The 25,155-nt window shown below is 43.6% G+C and overlaps 1 protein-coding gene across 2 annotated transcripts in view; it reads right to left on the bottom strand.

The window, feature by feature from the left end:
• Nucleotides 1-658: 658 nt before the first annotated feature.
• The window catches only part of LOC137333025 (CMRF35-like molecule 3), an 86,535-nt gene continuing 62,038 nt past the window's right edge, over nucleotides 659-25,155 (bottom strand). For both annotated transcript variants that reach the window (XM_067997107.1, XM_067997106.1), the window contains 4 exons: nucleotides 15,698-15,748; nucleotides 12,990-13,103; nucleotides 10,376-10,397; nucleotides 659-2,270 (listed from right to left, as the gene is read on the bottom strand). In XM_067997107.1, the coding sequence (XP_067853208.1) occupies nucleotides 2,114-2,270; nucleotides 10,376-10,397; nucleotides 12,990-13,103; nucleotides 15,698-15,748 (344 nt within the window). In that variant the 3' untranslated portion in view covers nucleotides 659-2,113. The remainder of the gene's footprint in view (nucleotides 2,271-10,375; nucleotides 10,398-12,989; nucleotides 13,104-15,697; nucleotides 15,749-25,155) is intronic.

Here is a 25,155-nt window from a genome sequence, read left to right as displayed (position 1 = left end):
GGCAATTGTGCATTCCTCCGATTCTGGCCTCTTATGCATTTGCCACTCTTTTCATCCCACTGTTGGTGGCTGTGCCTTCAGCCACCTTGGACCTATGCTCTGGAATTCCCTCCCTAAATGTCTTCGCCTCTCCGCCTCTCTCTCCTCCTTTAAGACCCTCCTTAAAACCAACTTATTTGACCAAGCTTTTAGTCACCCCTCCTAATATCTCCTTCTTTGGCTCAGCATCCATTTTTACCTAATAGTGCTTCTGTAAAATACCTTGGGATGTTTTTCTACATTAAAGGTGCTATATAAATGCAAGTAGTTTTAGTTGTTCTGATCACTATCAACTGACCCCTGCTGGAAAGCATACTCTTGTGGATGTCAAATGAGGACCCATTAATTTGAGCGTTATGGAGGAAATCAGATAGGCTGTGCACATCTTTGGTCCTTATATGCAAATACGTTCAAGGTCCAAAGTTACAAGAGGCGCTTTATGCGCTTAGGGGCAAAGTGAAAGACACATACCTACTAATTTCATGCTCCTGTAGTAAATGTGAACAATTGGGCCATCAGGGAGTTACTGTTGCAAATAGCTGATAGATTATTACTGTAAAAGATGGCAGTATACCAAACTGACAAATATATCCATTTTAATGAGTAAATCACAGACATATTGGAAATTATATTGATTTTAATTGTAAAAGCAATATATAACTAAATATAAAACAACAAATGTGTAAAAATCTCAATCCTTTCATATAATCTAGAAAGAAAACATGCAGTACTTAAAAGAAAAATAGGAAGTACTTGTTACAATTTAACTATTAATGCAAGAATATAAAGAATATAATGAAACAGAGCCTTTTAAAAATCTATAATTGGCCTTAATTTCCTGGAGTTAGAAAGGGGAATCAATGAGAAAGGGTTCCTGTTCCTGGTCACTATCCAATGACACCTGCTGGAAAGTGCACACATGTGGATGTCAAGTGAGGACATTATCAGGCTTGGCTGTGATGCCTGTCAAAATTCACCCTCCAGAGTTATGAATGAAAAATGGCCATTTGAGCAAATATACTATAAAGCTACCAGGGCCGTTGCAACCGTACCTCAGCAAGAATCTGCAGTGCCTTCAGGAAGGAAATAGAGAAAATTGGAAAACTGACAAGGACTTTGAAGCTGCATTGGGATTTTTCATTGGAATTGTGAAAAACGACAGGGTCATAAACTGCTCAAACACTGTCCTGATGGCTTCAAAATCTGCTGCAGCCCAAAGTTTTACAAGTTAAAAAAATTAACAGCAGATACGAACCTGACACAAAACATTATTATCCATTTTAGTGGGATTATCAGAGGCAAACCGAAAATTACATTGATATTAATAATTATAAAAGAAAAATATAACATGCGCTACAACGAAATACTTGTCTAAAACTAACAGATGTGTAAAAATCTCAACATTTTTATCTGATCTAGATAGAAAAAAAGTGTATTGATGTTGAGGTGGCACTGTCACATCTATGTACGCTGTCCTACACGCAAACCCGATTTAGTAACATATAATACACCTAGCCATGCCCCTTTAACATTTGTGAGTTTTTCCAATGGCACAGTTGAGTAAGTGCACTGCTCAGTGTTGCAATGAGCCAGAAAGGTTGCAGGTTTGGTCCCCAATCTATACTGAATTAGATGCTACCAGCCAGGGTAGCAATTGGAATACCACAATCAGTCTCAGTACCCCAGGGTTAGGAAGTGGGGGAAGAAATGAGTTGGTGCTCCTGGAAAGTGTGAGCAAAGGGGCATCAGCTGAGGATTGAACCAGGCTTGGCTGTTGACCCTCCACGATTGAATAGCCTGTCGAAACTTACTGTGTAGGCTCATACATGAAGAATGGTCACCCGGGAGAGGAATCAGAGGCTGCCGGCATCTGTAGAACTGTAAGGAATTAGTGCCTTCAACAGAGAAAAAATTTGGGAGAGCGGGGGATTTAAAGTCTTATAACTTAAAAATGGAACAATTATTTTTGCCATTTCTTCTAGGAGTTGAGTAATGAAATAAACAGAGTGCGGTGTTGTAATTTTAAGCTTGCATTCTTCTGAAGCTGCATAGGGAGAAAACTTTATGTTATTCTTCACACTGAAGCATTTGATTGTTCAGAGGCACATGAGAATCTCTTGGGTATTACTGAATATTCACTCTCCCTTGCTTTCGTCATCACTTCGTATTCGTTATTTTCACTTAAGTGTATGTGCACAGGTGCCTGATGTGGGAAGCTTTCATATCTAACACTGAAAGTCAAAAGAAAACTCAATGTGAATCAATCTCTACAGCCTTAAGAGAAGACGGTTAACATACCAACATAATATCAGAAGGGCAAGAAAAGGCCATCAGGCCCATTAAGCCCATCCCCATCCCGTCAATGGTGCAACTTAGCACGTCATCCATCCGCCCCCTAACCATGCTTTTATCTGGGAAAGGCACAAAAACAAAGGAAAAAAACTGTAGTCAATTTAGGAAAAGCTCTGTGAAATTCCTCTCCGAATCTCTAAAGCAATCAAGCAAGTTCCAGGATACCGCACTTTCCTATGATTCATCTAATCACACCTAACTAGCAATTTACCCCCTATAACTGGAAATGTCAGGGCTGATTTCCTTCTGCTTTGCGTCCAGGTAATACTTATTCTCCAGACATAAAGCAAAGGAAAAGGGGGGCAGCGAACTGTTACGCCAGGTCTCTGCCCCATTGTGTTGCCTGTGGATTAATCGGTCTGCGTGTGACAGAAGGCATTTAATGTGGATGAGCACAGTGCCACACAGTGTGGTTAGGAAACTTCGAGCATTTCAGATTTCAGATTTCTGCAGGTTTCTGGGAGGTGGAGTGCACCTAGAGAGTAATGAGACAGAAGTGCTATCACAATGTCTCCTGCCTCATTTTCACGGGTCTCCACTCAGCAGAAGCCCAATAATAGGGCTGCTCACTAATAGTGGGCCTTACTCCATACACCCAGCCCACTCAGATGCTCCAATCTGAGTACAAACTTTTGGAGTGAGCTAGAAGATAGTTGCTTCATTTTTAGATGAAACAAGACCAGGATCAGGGTTTTTGAACAGCAGTCAGACGGTCCCAAAACAGACAGCCATTACTGGTGCTGCAGGCCTTAGGCTTGTCACAGTGGTTGGCTTTTCTCTCCCACTTCCAGGTACAACGCCCTGCCAAGGTGGAACATCAGGCCTAGTAAAACTACCTGAATCTGGAAATACAGGTGAGGTCAGATGGAGTGCTCTTTGAGTAAACTCTGCCTGTTTGTGCACCTTTAACAAGCAAACAACTACTACTCACAGATCAAGTATGCCTGAAGTTTCCTAACCACACGGCGTGAAACTGTGCTCCTCCACATTAAATGCCTTCTGCCACACGCAGACCGATTAATCCAGCTTATTTAAATCAGTGTGCAACCTTTTGATTTGTTCTATATTATAAACAGGAGTTTGGAGCCCAATCATGAAATCAGTCCCATCACATGTTCTTTTTCTCCCTCAGCTCTCCAATTTTTTTCAGTAAGGAATCTTTTTAGTATTTATCCTGTCACCAGTTAAGTGGACCCTGCAGATATTATAATGAAGTAGGAACCCTTGGTGCTGAATTTATATTCTGCTCTAAAACCACTAGCTAGCTTTTCTCTAGTAATTGCACATTTGGTAACTAACCATGTGAGTTCCACTTCCCATTTCAGCCCATAGTCACTGATGCTTTTAAAGCTGAAATGGGTTGTTGAGGCCAGTACAATGGGCTCATTTATGAACAGCTAGATGCTACAATACAAAGACACTATGGTTGGTATTGTGGAAGAATAAGATGAAAATGAGTCAAAAGGCCTTCTTAATCCAAACCTCCCTTGTGATTTTTGTGATTTATTGTAGGAATCTGTAGTTAGTCTTCATGAGGGTAGGACCTCGCACAATGTTTTTTGCCTTCCTCATAAGATCACAAGATAATTACGGATGATCAAGGCCATTAATTCATCCATTCAAAGAGATCCTAAAGTCACCCTATTGTAGCATCCAATTGTTTCTTAAATAATTACAGGGGTTTGTCTTCACTACTCTATTCCACACATTGAATACTCTTTGTGTAAAGAAGAATTTCCTGATGAGTCCTACAATTACCTCTCAGGCGTCTCCTTGCTAGGCTGAAAAGCCCAAGTCTATCCAGTCTTTCCTCATGACTCAAGACCTTTGACACTAGGTTATCAGCCCAATGGCTCTTCTCTGGACTCCCTCCAGCATTTGAATGACTCTCTTGTTTCTCGGCAGCCAGAACTGGACACATTATTCAAATGCAGTATAAAGTCTAATCATTACCTCGTATGCATTATATTCTACTGTTTAGGCTAGATAGTTCAACATCCTATTGGTTTTGTTGATTGCTGCCCTGCATTGGCTGTTTAACAATGAACCTACTGAGATGCCTAGGAGAGGACACTTTCAGCTTCATCCTTAGCTATGATGTGGAGATGCCGGTGATGGACTGGGGTGGACAAATGTAAGGAATCTTACATTTGTCCACCCCAGAACACCAACGACACCTTTGATTGGTGTGATCGTCTCCCAGCCTAATATATGCTATGCGATTTTAGAACCTTTCACTCACTCACCTGACGAAGGAGGTAAGCTCCAAAAGCTTGTAATTTTCAAATAAAACTGTTGGACTATAACCTGGTGTTGTAAGATTCCTTACATTCATCCTTAGCTAGTTCAACACCATTCATGCAGTAGTCATGTCATCTATTATTCCTTCCTATGTGTAGCAATTTACACTTGTTTACATTAAATTTCATCTGCCATTGTTCTACACACTTACATATTTTGTCCAACTCATTCTGTAATTTCTGAACTGAATTTACCTGAGGAAGGAGGAAGCCTCCGAAAGCTTGTGAATTTAAAATAAAATTGCTGGACTATAACTTGGTGTTGTAAAATTGTTTACAATTCTGAACTGAAGGCATAAATAGAAACAAATGGGTATGATCTCGTGGCTATTGCAGAGGCGTGGTTGCAAGGTGACCAAGGTTGGGAGCTAAATATTCAGTGTTATTTAACATTTCGGAAGGATAGGAAAAAATGTAAAGGTGGTGGGGTAGCTCTGTTAAGAAAGGATGAAATTGGTATAATAGTGAGAAATGATCTTGGCTCAGAAGATCAAGATGTCGAATCAATTTGGATGGAGGTAAAAAATCGCAAGGGAAAGGAATTACTGGTGGGAGTAGTATATAGGCCCCTTAACAGTAGCTACACTGTAGGGCAAAATATAAATCAGGAGATAAGTCAAGGATGGTATCAGTTTAAAGAAAAAGCATACAACATGGCAAAGATTACTGGTAAGCCCAAAAATTGGGAAAACTTTAAAAAACAGCAAAGGATGACTAAAAGAATAATAAAGAGGGAGAAAATAAATTATAAGAGTAAACTAGCAAGAAATATAAAAACTGACAGTAAAAGCTTCTACAAGCATATAAAAAGGAAGAGGGTAGCTAAAGTAAACATTGGTCCCTTAGAGGATGAGACTGGGGAAATAATAATGGAAAACAAGGAAATGGCAGAGGAATTGAACAGATATTTTGTATCTATCTTCACAGTAGAAGGCACTAATAATATACCAATAATAGTAGAAAATCAAGGGGCAAAGAGGAGGGAGGAACTAAAAACAATCACTATCACTAGAGAAAAAGTACGAGGTAAACTAATGGGTCTAAAGGTTGACAAGTCCCCTGGACCTGATGGCTTGCATCCAAGGGTCTTAAAGGAAGTGGCTACAGAGATAGTGGATGCATTGGTTGTAGTCATCCAAAATTCACTAGATTCTGGAAAGATCCCAGCGGATTGGAAAACCGCAAACCTAACACCCCTATTCAAGAAGGGAGTGAGACAGAAAGCAGGTAACTATAGACCAGTTAGTCCAACATTGGGAAAATGCTAGAATCCATTATTAAGGAAGTAGTAGCAGGACATTTGGAGACTCGTAATACAATCATGGAAAGTCAACATGGTTTGATGAAGGGGAAATTGTATCTGACAAATTTATTTGAGTTCTTTGAGGAAGTAAGAGGCAGGGTGGATAAAGGGGAACCAATGGTGCAGTATATTTGGATTTCCAAAAGACATTCGATAAGGTGCCACATAAAAGGTTACTGCACAAGATAAGAGCTCATGGTGTTGGGGGTAATATATTGGCATGGATAGAGGATTGGCTAACTAACAGAAAACAAAGAGTCGGAATAAAAGGATCATTTTCAAAATGGCAATCTGTAACTAATGGGGTGCCGCAGGGATCAGCGCTGGGGCCTCAACTATTTACAATATATATCAATGACTTGGATGAAGGAACAGTGTCTTGTGGCCAGATTTGCTGATGAAACAAAGATTGGTGGAAAAGCAAGTTGCGATGAGGACACAAAGTGTCTGCAAAGGGATATTGACAGGTTAAGTGAATGGGCAAAAATTTGGCAGATGGAATATAATGTGGGAAAATGTGAAGTCATCCACTTTGGGAGGAAAAATAAAAAAGCAAAATATTATTTGAATGGAGAAATACTACAAAATGCTGCGGTACAGAGGGATCTGGGTGTCCTCGTACATGAAACACAAAAAGTCAACATACAGGTGCAGCAGGTAATCTGGAAGGCAAATGGAATATTGGCCTTTGTTTCTAGGGGGCTGGAGTATAAAAGCAGGGAAGTCGTGCTACAACTGTACATGGTGCTGGTGAGACCACACCTGGAGTACTGCGTACGGTTCTGGTGCCCTTATTTAAGGAAGGACATACTTGCATAGGAGGCAGTTCAGAGAAGGTTCACTAGGTTGATTCCAAGTATGGAAGGGTTGTCTCATGAGGAAAGATTGAACAGGTTGGGCCTATACTCATTGGAGTTTAGAAGAATGAGAGGAGATCTTATTGAAACACACAAGATTCTGAGGAGACTCGATAGGGTAGATGCTGAGAGGATGTAACCCCTCATGGGGGATTCTAAAACTAGAGGGCATAGTCTCAGAATTTAAGACGGAAATTAGGAGGAATTTCTTCTCCCAGAGGGTGGTGAATCTTTGGAATTCTTTACCCCAAAAAGCTGTGGAGGCTGAGTCATTGAATACATTCAAGGCTGAATTAGACAAATTTTTGCTCAGCAAGGGAGTCAAACGATATGGGGAAAGGGCGGGAAAGTGGAGTTGAAGTAAAACTCAGATCAGCCATGATCTTATTAAATGGCGGATCAGGCTCGAGGGGCCGAATGGCCTACTCCTGCTCCTATCTCTTATGGACTTGACTGTGATGTCCTCTCTGGTCAAAGTGCCTGGCTCATGCATGAAGAGCGGCCCCGTGAGTGAGGCCCTGGATGGATGCTGGCGTGGAAACGAACCTCAACAGGGAGGGAAAGAACATTTTTTTAAACTGCGTGTATATTGTCTCCAAATTATTGCATATGTTTGGAGCAGGATTGGAGTACGTTTTATAAAACATCTGTAGTGAAAATCTGAGCATCAAATGTCACCTCCTCATTCAGCTCTTCACATTCTGGAATATTCCTAAGAGGGAGATCATGAGTTGCTGTGGGATCAAAATGGCTTCAGCCATTTAAAAGGCCGCTCTGAATGGAAGACTGATTACAGTTCAGCAATGGAATTCGGAAAAGCACATCAGAGATGTCAGCTGCAGGGCACATAGTCCCCAAGTTCTCAGACTCTTCGGTTAATGTGCTGCTGTCCCAAGTAAGGCAAAGGAGGGAAGACCTCTTTGGAAAGAGGCAGAGGTGTCTATCCATAGGAACTGCATCGGCATAGTGGAAAGAGGTAGCCTTGGCAATAAGTGGCATCTCCACCATGCCCTGCATAGAAACTCAGTGCCGCAAAAAGTTCAATGATCTCATCTGAGCAGCCAAGGTACAGAAGACAGTCACATCTTCTAAGAATGCACTGTACTAAGTATATTTTCCACTTAAAACCACCATCTCCTCACTGTAATGAACTACTTCAATAGCTTACTTTCAATATTCAGAAGATACTACAGGATCCTTCAAACCCCCAGCCTTCACCTGCAAATGTTCCTTCTCTCACAGCTAAACATGAATGAACCCAGTCTGTATAGGCTCCTGTCATTCCAAAAGGTGTCAGTTGAGGAATTGAAACCCTGATTCCCTACACCAAAGCCTTAGCTACGTGTTCGTCTGCCTAATTACATTCTGTCCCTCTTCATTAACACGTGGCACAGGTAGTATTTCAGAAAAAAATACACATGAGGCCCTTCCCTTAAGCTTCCTTCCTAATGCCTTAAATTAAGCATGAAGCATCTCTGGTCTACTTCTACTGATGTTATTCGTCCCCTCACTGACGACAACAATTGGTTCTTCACCTTCTAGCACTCTGTCAATCCAAAATCTCAGACCCTCAACCTATGCACCTGGGATGCAACATACCATTCATTTTTCTGGGTTTGGTTTGCACAGAATTCTATCTGTAAACCGGATAATCAAATGTCCTAATATCACAACTTGTCTGCTACTCTTTCTCTTTTTCCCCTCCTTCCTTAACAGGTTGCTGGATTGCCTCAGTGCATGGCACATCTTTACCTGTTGTAGCCACCGTCTTGAGTCTCCACATTATCTCTTTCCAGAGAAGAGAAACTGTTGGAGAGCACCAGGGATGTCTACTCCTGCCCCATTATCCAATCATGACTTCTGGCCCCCTTTCAGAGGCTGACTTTCCTCCTCTTGGTACTGGGTCTCCTCTCCCACTACGACCCCCAGTGTGGTCTTCTCTAAAACTTCATCTATAAAAACTTCTCCCCCCAATATTTTGATGAGTGGCCAGTTGTTCACTAACATTGACCACTTAACTTTGAGTGCATTGATCAGCTTGCAGTTAGTGCCGGTGAAATCCTCCAGAAACTGGTCTTGGAAGGCAAACATTTCACAACTTCTACAACGCACAAAGTAGTCCATCCTTGCACAACTTTAAAGTTTGACGGTTGTAAAAGAGTTTTTTAAAAATGACCTTAAGGAGAAAAAAAAAGACGAAGGCAAAATGTTTCCACTTGTAGGGGAGTCTAAAACTAGAGGTCATAAATATAAGATAGTCACTAATAAATCCAATAGGGAATTCAGGAGAAACTTCTTTACCCAAAGAGTGGTAAGAATTTGGAACATGCTACCCCAAGGAGTAGCTGAGGCAAATAACATAGATGCATTTAAGGGAAAGCTAGTTAAAAACATGAGGGAGAAAAGAATAGAAGGGTATGCTGATAGGGTTGGATGAAGAGGGGTGGGAGGAGGCTCATGTGGAGCATCAACACTGGCATAGACCAAATGGCCTGTTCTGTGCTGTAGACTTGATGATGATGATGTAACTTCCTTGACTTCCCCTCCTCCCTCTTTTCTTTCTCTTTTGCTTTTGTCCCTCAGTTAATTTACTCAGCACCTCCTTCCCCCTCTGCATTTACTTCCCACTCTCACCATAATCCCCATTTTGAAGTCCTCACTCTGTTCCCAGCTCACTTTGTTAGTAGTTCACACTGTTGTGCTCGAGCTCTGATCTACTTTCCTGCCCATCAGTGACCATGCACAGCCAACGCATAGTACTGGTGGGATGGCAGGTATTTCAGGATATTAGCAGATACCTGCCTCCCACCAGCCCTCTCAGATACCTGCACATGTGACAGAAGGGACAGGGGAAGAATACCCTTGAAGCAGCACAGAAGAGGTACCCTGCAGCAAGTTCCTCTTAGTACATTGCTGCCTTGAGAGAAGGGCTATCTTAGACCCAGGAGATTCCTGGAGGACATTGCAGCCCGTTACCTCACACACTCCTGCAACTCAGAGAGCACTTAGGAGAAGTACGAGGCTAGCATTTAGGGGGCAAACAACACGCAACAGCACCAAGGTAACAGAAATTCAAAGAAACTGTAGGAATATATGAATGGTTGCACTAAAGTAGTTATGTGTCCAACAACAACAACAATTTGCATTCATATAGCATCCTTAACATAGTGAAATGTCCTACCTAGGCAAAGGCATGAAGAAAACATATACCAAGCCAAATCAAGAGAAATTAGGAGGGGTGACCAACAGCTTGGTCAAAGAGGTAGATTTTAAGGAGGAATCTCCTGACAGAATTTTTTTATTTTTTGCTGGATTTAAATGGTAAAAGAAATGAAGAACTGCAATTTATGAAGAAGGTCATTGCTATGAGGTTCCCACAGAAAAACGGAAATAATCACAGACTGCAATTCCCAAAACAGAAGCAAAAGTCCCAGAATCCCATGTAATAAAAATGGAATTTGACTTATCCAGTCGCCTGTGGCCTAAAGGTAACACTTGAGCAATGAAGATCAATATGCACCTACCTTGGCAATTCATATATATGCCCTAAAGAAAAGAACAGAGGTTCAATTAGAATCTGAATGCAATATACTACATTCTTTGTAATAACACATAATAACCACCAAATATGAGACATAAGTATCCAATGAATGGAACTGAATCAGCACAGGGAGATTTAAAAAGGATTTAGGAGCAATGGTAGATTTGTCACTTTCAATGTCCAGACAATGTGTCAAAACAGAATGCTACAATATATAACCGGAACAAAATAGTGCAGAACTTTTACAAAAGTTATACCAAGGCATTAGACTGCATTGGTTACACCACATTTAGGATACAGGGACAGATAACACGATGGCAAGTAGTCATTCCCTAGAAAATCGGGCATGGAGACCTTAGGCCTGCAACGTGCAAAGGGAGTGGGAGCTTTCGCATAAAGTGTGTGTACCTCTGAAGTTTCCCGAGGATCTATCCATGGCCCCTTCCTATTTCTCATCTACATGCTGCCCCTCGCGATATCATCCGAAAACACGTCAGGATCCATACGTACGCTGACAACACCCAGCTCCACCTCACCACCACCTCCCTTGATGCCTCCACTGTCTCTGACTTGTCACACTGCTTGTCTGACATCCAGTACTGGATGAAAAAAATTTCCTCCAACTAAATATTGGGAAGACCAAGGCCATTGTCTTCGGTCCTCACCACAAACTCCATTTCCTAGCAACCGGCTCCATCCCTCTCCCTGGCCGCTCTCTGAGGCTGAATCAGACCATTTGCAATCTTGGTGTCCTATCTGACCATGAGATGAGCTTCCAACCGCATATCCGCTCCATCACCAAGACTGCCTACTTCCACCTCCATAACATCGCCTGTCCGCCCCTACCTCAGATCATCTGCTGCTAAAACTCTCATCCATGCCTTTGTTACCTCTAGACTTGACTATTCCAATGCTCTCCTGACCGGCCTCCCTCCTTCCACCCTCCATAAACTTGAGCTCATCCAAAACTTTGCTGCCCGTATCCTAACTTGCACCAAGTCCCATTCACCTATCACCTCTGTGCTTGCTGACGTACATTGGCTCCCAGTCAGGCAATGCTTCGATTTTAAAATTCTCATCCTTGTTTTCTAATCCCTCCATGGCCTCACCCCTCCCTATCTCTGTAATCTCCTCCAGCCCTACAACCCTCCGAGATCTCTGCGCTCCTCCAATTCTTCCTCTTACGCATCCCTGATTTTTAATCGCTCCACCACTGGAGGCCATGCCTTCAGCTGCCTAGTCCCTAAGCTCTGGAATTCCTTCCCTAAACCTCTCCAGCTTTCTACCTCTCTCTCCTCCTTTAAGACACTCCTTAAAACCTATCTCTTTGACCAAGCTTTTGGTCACCTGTCCGAATATCTCCTTATGTGGCTCGATGTCAAATTTTATTTGATAATCGCACACGTGAAGCGCCTTGGGACATTTTACTATGTTAAAGGCGCTATATAAATGCAAGTTTTTGTTATTATGCAAATAAAGTGTCCACTCATAATACAGCTGGAATGCCTGAGCAGCACTCCAGTCACACAGTGTCCACTAAAGGGAAGGCCCCCACTGAAATTTTTAAAATATTCAGCATTACTACCCTTTACACCTCCCAACCCTGCCAATCCTGACCCCAGTGCCCTTTGACCCCCCCCCCCCATGCTCCTCGACCCACGCCCCGGTGGCGACACTATGCCATTAAGTGCATGGTGCACAACAGGGAGCCAGTGGCCCTTTGCTGGCTGCTGGGGTGCCTGACAACGTGGCTCTAAGACTCCTGGCACATTCTGCGAGGCATACCATTGTATGCAAATAGACACATCACTTTATTCAAAGAGTTGCATGAAATGCTTGTGCAGTGCCACTGGTGCCATGAGCAGGCCACATTATTACCCCCATTGTGTTCAATTTTGGTCACCATGCCAGACAAAGAATACATTATAAATGGTACAGAAAGGGGCAACAAAAACGATCTTATTAACTTACTTCAGGGTGTTCCAGTAGAAGACGAGTGATATGGGGAATCTTCCAAGCACGCACTATCAGCAGGAAACCTTGCCCATTGCCAGCATGGATCAGAAAATCACAGGCCCGCTGCCTATGAATTTCTAACTGAATGGATGGCACTGGGCCTACAATTTCCCTATATGCACTGGGGGTGATTGAGGTTCCCTGCCGCCATGGGAGCGTCAGAAAATTATCCCCATAGTCTCACCCTTAGCTTTTTCCTCTACTCTAGCCTCTCCAATGTTCTCCCCATCACTCCGCAAAAGGCTGACTATTACGGGAGTACGGTTCCATGGATGAGGACAGCGCTCCCTGGTGGCTATTCTTTATTCTTCAGCCTAGACAGTGAGTATCAGCGGGCTAGTCAACTGTGGCGGCATCACAGCTAAGCCCGATCTTGTCCCCACCTATGTCCATATACATGCATTTTCCAGCAGGCAGTGCTGGATAGCGATCAGGAGCGGAACTTAGGCTAATTTTTTTTTCCTAGCCCAAGACTGCTAAGGTCAATTGCAGTGCCACTCCTGCCACCCTGGCTGTTAACTCAGCATGGAAGACCACAGCTATTCTTAGTCAGTTATTTTCTAAGTAACCTATACTCTTACCTGTCTTATTCATTGTCCTGAACATGATGCAGATAATGATAACAGAAAAAAACAATACGATCAGAATAATTGTCAACACAAACACCCAGACTGGAATTTTCACGTTGCTAGATCCTAGAAAACAGAGTCACAGTAATCACTACTCATATATCCATAGACATACATGCACAAAGAATTAAATCTAATTAAATCTAATAAAGAATTAAATAGTTTTATACAGAGTAGTGACGCCCCGAAGGACTCTTATAGACCCTACTTTCTACTGCACATGTTGCACTGCAGGTGATTTTGCTGACCTACACTGGCTCCTGATCAAGCAATGCTTCAATTTTAACATTCTCATCCTTGTTTCCAAATCCCTCTATGGATTCGCCCCTCCCTATCTCTGTAACTCCTCCAGGTCTACAACCCTCCGATATCTCCTCCAATTCTGGCCTCATGCGCATGCCCAATTTTCTTTGCTCCACCATTGGCGGCTGTGCCTTCAGCTGCCTAGGCCCTAAGCCCTAGAATTCCCTCCCTAAACCTCTCTGCCTCTCTCTCCTCCTTTAAGACGCTCCATAAAATCTACCTGTTTGACCAAGCTTTTTATCACCTGTCCTAATATGTCCTTATGTGGCTCGATGTCAAATTTTGTTTGATAACGCTCCTGTGAAGCGCATAGGACATTTTACTACGTTACAGGCGCTATATAAATGCAAGTTGTTGTTATGTTTTAGAACTGTAATAAAAATGAAGCGCTCGAATTTCCAAGGGGGGGTTCTCCCGATTGTCTACCGTAATCTCGACAGAAGATCTGCAGAAACCTCAGAGAAACAGCTTTTACACTATTTCTCCTGGGTTTCTGCGGACAATCAGGCGAACCCCCACAGAAATTCAACCCCAAAGTTTTTTTCCTCCATAGTATATGTCTTTACTGTGTATTACTTTTTTTTTAAATGGTTCTTTTATGAAAGATACCCACCCTTAAAATGCCTTCTGCTATTGCATGCTGGCAAATTGGTTATGTCTCTGTGGACTTGCCTGAAGCACATCAGAAGGAAGTCAGTCAAGCTGTTGCTTAACAACAGACATAACATCTGAGGAAAAACAATGACCAAGTGCTAGAAACACTTATCATTAATCTCTAGCAATTAATTAATGTTACAATATATTCAGGACAGCCCTCATCAACTCCTTAGGGCGGTGTTACACTGGCCTTTTGTACAAGTATTGATGTAGCTGCAATCTATTGTGCAAGTAGTTGTCTTAAACTGGCAAATTGGCTTTTCCAAAGGCGAGACTACATTTCAAAGAAGTGTAAGCTTTGAACATTTGTGATTTTCTAGTTAGTTACAATTTTGACTGAGCTGCAATGGACAGGGAGTCAAGGTGAATATTCAAAAGTCCTGTGCTATTTGTGCTGACTTCAACAACTGGCTGCATTTTTCTGCTGCTGAAAAAGGCTCTTTGCATAAACTTATTTGGTAGTTCAGTCTGATACAAAAATGTCAGGTAAAACTGATACTAATCACCCTCATAAGTGATGTGGTACGTAGTGGAAATCCTGCACATATATCGAGAGAGATTAAACTCTGACCCAACCCTCGATCTAGGGCCTACTTTTAGTATCGTTTTTGCTCCAGATCATAGACACTTAAATCATAAGATCACAAGATACTTATGGATAACTTCAGCAGGAGACTGACCCAAGGAAATGGGAAACCCGGTTTCTTCAGATCGCCACCATTTCTGGAGTTGCGTGGTTGCTTCGTAAGGAGTGGGTCTTCCGTCTGCCCCAGGAGCAGGTGAGTCTGGGGGCAGAGGCTCCTGAGGTTCACTGGGGACCCAGCGTGGTAGTGGTGGCTGGTACACCAATAGATAGACCGACCCCTTTGATCAGGGGATGACTGGAGCATTAACCCTCCCCCCCCCACCCCACAACACCACCACTGGTGGCCACTGGCATGGGACAGACAGCGTCTTAGTTTAGGGTCTCATCGGAAGGACAGCACCTCCAATAATTTAGGACTCTCTTGAGTACTGCACTGGAGTGTCAGACTATATTATGCATAAATTTTAACTATAATACCTTATCAGCAGAATAGAAGTCTGAGGCTGATTTACTGAAACTGTATAGCGCTCTGAACAAACCATAGCTTGAATACTGCAGTCAATTGTAGTCAGCGAAGCACAGGGGAAACAATGGTGCTGAGAAGGATCAAGAAGTTGATCTTAGTGACTGAGTTCTGAGGGAAGGTTACAGGAAATTTGGATTCTTCAGATTTGAAAGGAGGTGAATTAGAGGGACATTATAGACGTATATGAAATATTAAGTGGAATAAAAACAGTTAATCTTGAGCACTATTTTGAATTAAACCATGGCTACAGGACAAGGTACGAGCTGGTAAAAGGCAAGTTCAAGACTGGTGTCAGGAAACATTTCTTCAAACAAAGTAGCAGGGATTTGGTAGATTTTGACAGAAGGATGAGTTAGGTGAGCTGAATTACGACCCCCCTGATCTGTATTTATTTTTGTAACTGATCTTTGTGAGGCTTGAAACAAGAACCTTCTGACCGACAGCTAATTTCCAGCATACACAGTTTTTCTTTTTATCTCCATTTGTTTATGCTACTTATTTTTTTAAAAGTTCTATGGCAAATTCATGTTGCCTGGATTCCAGTATATTTCTATATTAGTCCAGTCGTTGAAGGACCTTTCAGCATACCTTGGTTATCTGATGATGAAGTTCCAGTTGTTCTGTGAGAAGAAGGAGATGCTGAAAAGGCAAAAAAAGAATTCTGTATCAAGCTCTTTAAACGTGATTATGAACAGCCATTTAACAAATATTACGTCCTTTCCACTATATGTCCAGTCCCCAGGATTACACATCATTTTCGAAGCTTTTGTTTCCTCCCATAAAAATGCTGATTTGTTGGCTATGGCTCCATGCTATTCTACCTGAGTGTCTATTCCTCATGTGTGAGCTAGTGAGTGCCAGCCAGCTACATGATTGTGAGAGGCATTACATCTGAGCCCAATCCTATTCTCACCTAAAATCCACACACACTCCTTTCCAGTTGGAGTCAATGGATACATGTATTTGTTTATTGGGTGAGGACAGGGTTCAGCTGTAATTACAGTTCAGCTGTAATGTTCGCCACAGAAAAATAGCCTGCCAATATTTAGGACATTGTTGCAACATAAATAGGGCAGATTTGGGCAGGTGGAAAAAAGGTTGGGATTTCTATCTCACTGGAACTCTATCCTCTTTGCGTCTCTGTTTACTTTCCAGGGTTCACGATCAGCGTGGTTGGAGTTGCCTCCTCAAATAGATAGGCATTTCATATAAATATGTGTTTTGAAGCATGTCAATCCAGAACACCAACTTATTGTCATTCAGGCATGCAGAGCGTCAAACTGAAAGGTGCCCAATTGAAATTGGCATCAAGGATTGTTATAAAATCAGTTGTAGTAATAGAATCTTTAATGGACCCAGGGTAAATAAACTAATTTCTTCATATTTTAGTCATTTTTGACCATTTTCATCTTCTTATCTGCTGGTAAAAAGATGATAAAAGGATGTGATAATAGGACATTTAGAAAATATCAACGGGATTAGACAAAGTCAACATGGATTTATGAAAGGGAAATCATGTTTGACAAACCTACTGGAGTTTTCTGAGGATGTAACTGGTAGAATAGATAAGGGAAAACCAGTGGATGTGGTTTATTTAGATTTTCGGAAGTCCTTTGGTAAAGTCCCACTTAAGAGGTTAGTGTGCAAAATTAAAGCACATGGGATTGGGGGTAATATACTGGCATGGATGGAAAATTAGTTGACAGGAAACAGAGAGTAGGAATAAATGGGTCTTTTTCGGGGTGGCAGGCAGTGACTAGTGGGGTACCTCAGGGATCAGTGCTTGGGCCCCAGCTATTCACAATATACATCAATGATTTGGATGAGGGAACCAAATGTAATATTTCCAAGTTTGCTGATGACACAAAACTAGGTGGGTTCGTGAGTTGTGAGGAGGATGCAAAGAGGCTTCACGGTGATTTAGACAAGTTGAGTGAGTGGGCAAATACATAGCAAATGCAGTATAAAGTGGTTAAATGTGAAGTTATCCACTTCGGAAGGAAAAACAGAAAGGCAGGGTATTATTTAAATGGTGATAGATTGGGGAATATTGATGTACAAAGGGACCTGGGTGTCCTTGTACACCAGTCACTGAAAGCAAATAAACAGGTGCAGCAAGCAGTTAGGAAGGTAAATGATATGTTGGCCTTTATTGCAATGGGTTGGAGTATAGGAGCAAGGATGTCTTACTGCAGTTATACAGGGCCTTGGTGAGACCACACCTGGAGTATTGTGTGCAGTTTTGGTCTCCTTACCTAAGAAGGGATATACTTGCCTTAGAGAGAGTGCAGCGAAGGTTCACCAGATTGATTCCTGGGATGGCAGGACTGTCGAGTGAGGAGAGATTGGGTCGACTCGGCCTGTATTCACTCAAGTTTAGAAGAATGAGGGGGGATCTCATTGAAACATATAAAATTCTGACAGGGCTAGACAGACTGGATGCAGGGAGGATGTTTCCCCTGGCTGGGGAGTCCAGAACGAGGGTCACAGTCTCAGGATACGGGGTAGGACATTTAGGACTGAAATGAGGAGAAATTTCTTCACTCAGAGGATGGTGAACCTGTGGAATTCTCTACCACAGAAGGCTGTGGAGGCCAAGTCACTGAATATATTTAAGAAGGAGATAGATAGATTTCTAGATAGAAAAGGCATCAAGGGGCATGGGGAGAGAGCGGGAATATGTAATTGAGATAGAGGATCAGCCATGATCATATTGAATGGCGGAGCAGGCTCAAAGGGCTGAATGGCCTACTCCTGCTCCTATTTTCTATGTTTCTATGGTACTTAAGTTCTCATGAGCTTTTGTGCCAATTGTTATAAACAAATTTCCCCTCCCACGCCATTACTGGCATCAATGGTTTCCCAAAGGAATTCTCCATCAGACGTATGTGCAAGAAGAGGAAGACCTAGGGTGGGATGCCAGGCTGGTCAGGTTGTGTGAAAGAAGCTCTTTGCCCAATCACCAGTACCCGCACACCCACATCTACAAACAGAGGTGCACATATTTTGCTTTGGCAGACAATTCGTGCATGGAGAGACTCTTTTCCCAAAGGAAGCTGGGACAGGAGACCCTAATGGCACCACTAAGTTATGTGAATGTCTGACTAACCTCAATCTTAGATGCTTCCTTGAAAACATCCCAATCATAGTATGTCAGGCTTTCAAAGCACGGCATGAAAGGCATGCCAGGGTAATCAACAGTCAGTATAGACTGATTGGCCACATCCAGCAAGATGCCATTTCCTCAGGCCTTGGTAAACCAATGTAACAATACCAGTTGGCAACTATCTTCATTAGGTATGATGTGGAGATGCCGGTGATGGACTGGGGTGGACAAATGTAAGGAATTTTACAACACCAGGTTATAGTCCAACAGTTTTATTTGAAAATCACAAGCTTTCGGAGCTTACCTCCTTCGTCAGGTGAGTGAGTGAAGGGTTCTAAAATCGCATCGCATATATTAGGCTGGGAGACATTCACAGCAAACAAAGGTGTCGTTGGTGTTCAGACAGGTTAGCCACGGAAAACATTACATCCCAGTATACTGAATACACAATGGGTCAGATTACACAGACAGAGAGAGAAAGAGACCCGAAAGGCAGAGAGGGAGAGAGAGAATGTCCAGTTGTATTAAAAACAGATAACTTTTTTTTCCCGCTGGTGGGGTTACATGTAGCATGACATGAACCCAAGATCCCGGTTGAGACCGTCCTCATGGGTGCGGAACTTGGCTATCAATTTCTGCTCGATGATTTTGCGTTGTCGTGTGTCTCGAAGGCCGCCTTGGAAAACGCTTACCCGAAGATCGGTGGCTGAATGTCCTTGACTGCTGAAATGTTCCCCGACTGGGAGGGAACCCTCCTGTCTGGCGATTGTTGCGCGGTGTCCGTTGTCGCAGTGTCTGCATGGTCTCGCCAATGTACCATGCTCCGGGGCATCCTTTCCTGCAACGTATGAGGTAGACAACGTTGGCCGAGTCACAGGTGTATGAACCATGTACCTGGTGGGTGGTGTCCTCTCGTGTGATGGTGGTATCCGTGTCGATGATCTGGCATGTCTTGCAGAGGTTGCCGTGGCAGGGTTGTGTGGTGTCGTGGACGCTGTTCTCCTGAAAGCTGGGTAATTTGCTGCAAACGATGGTCTGTTTGAGGTTGGGTGGCTGTTTGAAGGCGAGTAGTGGAGGCGTGGGGATGGCCTTAGCGAGGTGTTCGTCGTCATCGATGACATGTTGAAGGCTGCGGAGAACATGGCGTAGTTTCTACGACGGGCCACAGCGAAGAATCGCATAGACCTCCTCAGAAGACAAACACGGGACGCAACCAACAGAGTACCCTTCGTCGTCCAGTACTTCCCCGAAGGGGAGAAACTACGCCATGTTCTCCGCAGCCTTCAACATGTCATCGATGACGACGAACACCTCGCTATGGCCATCCCCACGCCTCCACTACTCGCCTTCAAACAGCCACCCAACCTCAAACAGACCATCGTTCACAGCAAATTACCTAGCTTTCAGGAGAACAGCATCCACGACACCACACAACCCTGCCATGGCAACCTCTGCAAGACATGCCAGATCATCGACACGGATACCACCATCACACAAGAGGACACCACCCACCAGGTACATGGTTCATACTCCTGTGACTCGGCCAACATTGTCTACCTCATACGTGCAGGAAAGGATGCCCCGGAGCATGGTACATTGGCGAGACCATGCAGACGCTGCGACAACGGATGAACGGACACCGCGCAACAATCGCCAGACAGGAGGGTTCCCTCCCAGTCAGGGAACACTTCAGCAGTCAAGGACATTCAGCCACCGATCTTCGGGTAAGCGTTCTCCAAGGCGGCCTTCGAGACACACGACAACGCAAAATCGTCGAGCAGAAATTGGTAGCCAAGTTGCGCACCCATGAGGACGGCCTCAACCGGGATCTTGGGTTCATGTCACGCTACACGTAACCCCACTAGCGGGAAAAAAAAGTTATCTGTTTTTAATACAACTGGACATTCTCTCTCTCTCTGCCTTTCGGGTCTCTTTCTCTCTCTGTCTGTGCAATCTGACCCATTGTGTATTCAGTATACTGGGATGTAATGTTTTCTGTGGCTAACCTGTCTGAACACCAACGACACCTTTGTTTGCTGTGATTGTCTCCCAGCCTAATATATGCGATGCGATTTTAGAACCCTTCACTCACTCACCTGACGAAGGAGGTAAGCTTCGAAAGCTTGTGATTTTCAAATAAAACTGTTGAACTATAACCTGGTGTTGTAAGATTCCTTACATTAGGTATGAGTCAGCAGGACTCTTGCAGCTACTATGCAGCATCAGAGTGGCACATCCAATGATAATAATGATCAAATACGGTCTGAAACTTGGCTCCATCTCCTTGCAGGCATGCTGCAATCCTGATCTAGGTGGATGCATATGCAAATAAGAGGCCTAACCCCTTTTAGAGTCCCCATGCTGTAAGATTGGTTTGCCCTGAGGCAGCCCATGCCATCACGGGCTGAGCTTGGAGAAACCAGCCCTAGGGATCGCCTGCAACAAAGAATGTGGAGCCGGGAGGAGCATTCCTTAAACATTAAAAGACCTGATCGTGCCCCTATCGTTGCCGCTCCCAACCTCCCCTCTGCTCCTGACCCGAACCCCGCAATTCCCAACCCTTGGCACAGAGCCAAGCAATCCCCGACCCCAGACCATCTCTGATCCAGGCCCCGGTCCCCAACCCAAGCCCCAACCCCGACCCGTTCACCAACAACACTTAACCTGAGGGTCGCTGCGACCCTAGCAGCAGCCGAAACTTAGGAACATAGGATAGGAACATAGGAACAGGAGTAGGCCATTCAGCCCCTCGTGCCTGCTCTGCCATTTGATAAGATCATGGCTGATCTGTGATCTAACTCCATATACCTGCCTTTGGCCCATATCCCTTAATACCTTTGGTTGCCAAAAAGCTATCTATCTTAGATTTAAATATAGCAATTGAGCTAGTATCAATTGCCGTTTGCGGAAGAGAGTTCCAAACTTCTACAACCCTTTGTGTGTAGAAATGTTTTCTAATCTCACTCCTGAAAGGTCTGGCTCTAATTTTTAGACTGTGCCCCCTACTCCTAAAATCCCCAACCAGCGGAAATAGTTTCTCTCTATCCACCCTATCTGTTCCCCTTAATATCTTATAAACTTCGATCAGATCACCCCTTAACCTTCTAAACTCGAGAGAAAACAACCCCAATTTGTGTAATCTCTCCTCGTAACTTAACCCTACGCTGCACTCCCTTCAAGGCCAATCTTGCGAAGGTGCGGTGCCCAGAACTGCTCACAGTACTCCAGGTGCGGTCTAACCAGGGTTTTGTATAGCTGCAGCATAACTTCTGCCCCCTTGTACTCCAGTCCTCTAGATATAAAGGCCAGCATTCCATTTGCCTTCTTGATTATTTTCTGCACCTGTTCATGACACTTCAATGATCTATGTACCTGAACCCCTAGGTCCCTTTGAACATCCACTGTTTTTAACTTTTTACCATTTAGAAAGTACCCTGTTCTATCCTTTTTTGATCCAAAGTGGATGACCTCACAATTGTCTACATTGAATTCCATTTGCCACAATTTTGCCCATTCACCTAATCTATCAATATCGCTTTGTAATTTTATGTTTTCATCTACACTGCTTACAATGCCACCAATCTTTGTGTCATCGGCAAACTTAGATATCAGACTTTCTATGCCTTCATCTAAGTCGTTAGAGCCCTCATAACTGGCAAGCTCTTGAAGCTTCACCAGTTCCACTGAAACCAGGCCCTACGCCCAATATCTGGAGAACCTCAGGCCTCACCATTCAGGTGCGTGGGCTGCGAACTACACCCCTCCTCCATGTGCCCAAAAATGGTCACGGACCAATCTCTAGGCCTATGACTGTTGTCTGAACACAGGCATTGACCTACATGATATTGTGCTGCTAGTCACTGGCCACTTGCACAATGATGGAGTGGAATTCCTTCAGTTCATGAAAGCCAAGAGGTTGTGTGCAGAGACCCAGATGGTGCCTGGACAATCAATAATGCTCTGGACTTTGTGGAACCCTGCTGTCACAAGGAAAATTAGGAAGTTGTTTTCCATAGTGAACAATACATGAGTGCCCTTCTTGGTGTATCAATGCACAGTGGATTGGCTGATTTTGCTGATGTTCTATGCAGTAGCTTGGAATTAGCCTGTAGCATAAAGGTTGTGGTGACTTTGACTTCCATTAGTCGTGCCATCCCTGTGGAGGGCAGCCAGCAGGTCAATTATGAGCAGATGGCACAACTTTGTCACTGCCTCCCTGGTGAAGCAAAGCCTCCAAAGGCAGTTCCCTCAGACATTCCCAGATAGGTGTTCCTGGGCCTATAAACATGGCCGTGTGGGTAAGAACAGTCCACCTAATATAATAAAACCTACTAGCACCCTCCCCTCATCCTCTTCTTCCTCCTCCAAGTAACTCAAAATGAGAGGAATGCCTATTGCAATACCAAATCCAGATTTTTCATTGGAGCAGTGGAAAATCTCGTCAAAAATCTGGGACAAAAAAAGCCTCCAATAATAAACAAATTGCCAAAAAACAGAAAAATCCACTTGTACATATGCTCCAAATAAAAATGCAACCGCTCCCCCATTAAACACTGACTTCCTGTCAGCCCAGAATGTGCCCAACCCAGATCGCCAGTTTTATGGAGGCAAACTAAGTGCACAGTGCTTTCCTTTTGAAAGAATCAGAGAATTGTGCCTGTGCTGATTTTCATCTCATTACCATCCACTGTAATATTTAATTGAAGATGTCTCACATTTTGTGCAAGGGTGCTTTAGGCCGTCTTGAAGTGCCAGATGGAAGGTCGCACATTGTGCGCAGTGGACATAAATCCAGTGAGACTGATCTTTGCCCAATTTCTCGGCCCCAAGTCGCTCATTGCAGTTCAGTGCCATTGGCCATGGTGCCCAGAAAATCTCCCCTTTGTGTCCTCAATTGTATTCTCTCTAATCTATCCCTTTGCCAATCTTCTAGTTCTTTTTGCTCCAATTCTTTCAAGTCTTTTCCATCCTTCTCCTCCAGACGTAGGAGAGCACAACATTTATCTTCAGCACCCACTGTAGTGATGGAATTCAGAGCTACCTAAAAGGCAGCTTTGGTACTCAACGACTCACATGGGAGAATGTACCATATGCAGACTCTTTATGACCGAGGGGAAAAGGCCTGACTTTGAGCTGAACTTTGGTGCAGTGAACTTCCCCTGGGAGGAAAATTTCTCAATGTCATTAACTTGTGAACATTTTGTTTCAAAACAACTCTTTGTTTCAAAACATTTCTGAAAGATTGTGTAGGCTCTTTCTTGCCGCAGAACATTTATTTTATTTTTACTGCTTATCTTTCTGCTAGCGTGCTGTAAATATGGAAGGATGAGCAGCCAGAAATGCAAATGTAGATTTGAGCTTTGAGTGGCTTTATAGGATCTTCTGTGCAGTTCCCACCAAATTTGGCAGCGAAAATGTTGCGACTTTTTTTTGTTACAGTGGCAGCATGCTTTATGTACTAAAGAATGAAACATGACAGGGACTTTCCTCTACACTTTTTGGGGTAGAAATTGGAATGTGCTGTGTCTATCTTTTGGGCATAAAACAGGCACAAAGCGTATCAATTTAGCAGTGGGACGGCCTGCGCCCAATCTGCAGAGGCGTTGGGTCCCACTGCCAAATTCATGGGGCCCATTTTTTAGGCTTACACCTAAAACAGACAATAGGACCCTTGAAAATGTAAAAAAAATCTTCCTATGGAGCCAGGAGAAGCAAGAGTGCTCCCCCAACTCAATATGAGTTGCAATCATCACCCTCCCTCCTCCCATTGCCCACTCCAATCCCCCTGCCGTGACTTACCTGATTGCCGCTGCTGGAGAGGAAGACAGCCCGAAGTTGACTTCTCCTGCCGGGCGGGACCTGCACCAGCAGCTTGCCCCAATTATTTAGACGAGGCCCGAGAACCAGTTTCTATTGATCCTCGGGCCTCTTGCTTCATGCCCAGATCTTTTAAAGAGGATTGGTGATATCAATGCAACTTTCAGGGGCTGAATCAACACATCCTCTGACCGAGGAGCACAGAAGTGAGGAAGAGAGAGAAAACAAAGAAAATTAGATTTTAAATAAAAGTTGGGTTCCTGTCATGTCCTGTCTCTGTGCCCCAGAGCCTGAAACGTTCAATGTCCTATGTTGTCTTTTCTTTGTTGCCAGGGTCTAGTGCACATAATGTCCTGTCTCTCACTACGTCCCAGGACCTGGTTCACTTGGGTCTCCACCAGTGGCCCTCATCATGCTCTTTACTCCACCTCACTCTCCCTTGATCGCAGTGCACATCCACAACCTGGGTCAAACAGCTGCCCCCGACTTTATGGGATTGGAGGATTGATTGCAGCTGCCAGTCAATATTTGTCATTTTAAAATGGAGAACCACAGCAGCTCACACACCCACAAACCCCGCATGCCAGAAACTCCTTGATTCACAAAAGTCAGCCAAAGCCAGACAAACTATTTTAGTAAGTGCCACACAAGCAGCACATTAGATCTGACAGAAGGATAGAGTGAAGTATTAAACTGTGGTGCAGAATAGCCATGTAGTGAGGGGGACTAGAATTCCTATCCATCTGGTTTTGGATTAAACAGTCCAGTTTAGGATTACACATTCTGGTCTTTGAGTAGGCTGTCTGACCATTTCTAAGCCAGGCATCAAAAGTCTGGCTTTTAAAATCAAAGTAAATTTTTTCCACTTACTTCTGCACCTTATTTTGTGAGCTTTTCCTTAGCTTGCAATGACTCCCCATCCCCAAGCACATTGAATTCAAAATCTTTGTCCTCATTTATAAATCCTTCAATGGCCTTGCTAAACCGCACCCATGCTATCTCATCTAGCCCTACATCCCAGCTCACACCCTCAGCTCGTCTGCCTCTGTTGTATTGTTTCAGCCCCTTCTCCACAATGGCATCTGTGGCACAGTCTTCAGTCATTACATTACATAAGAACATA

The sequence above is a fragment of the Heptranchias perlo genome, chromosome 15, assembly GCF_035084215.1.
Source record: "Heptranchias perlo isolate sHepPer1 chromosome 15, sHepPer1.hap1, whole genome shotgun sequence".
Lineage (NCBI taxonomy): Eukaryota > Metazoa > Chordata > Chondrichthyes > Hexanchiformes > Hexanchidae > Heptranchias > Heptranchias perlo.
Note: the sequence above shows the minus strand (reverse complement) of the source record. Positions and strands in the feature narration are given on the sequence as shown.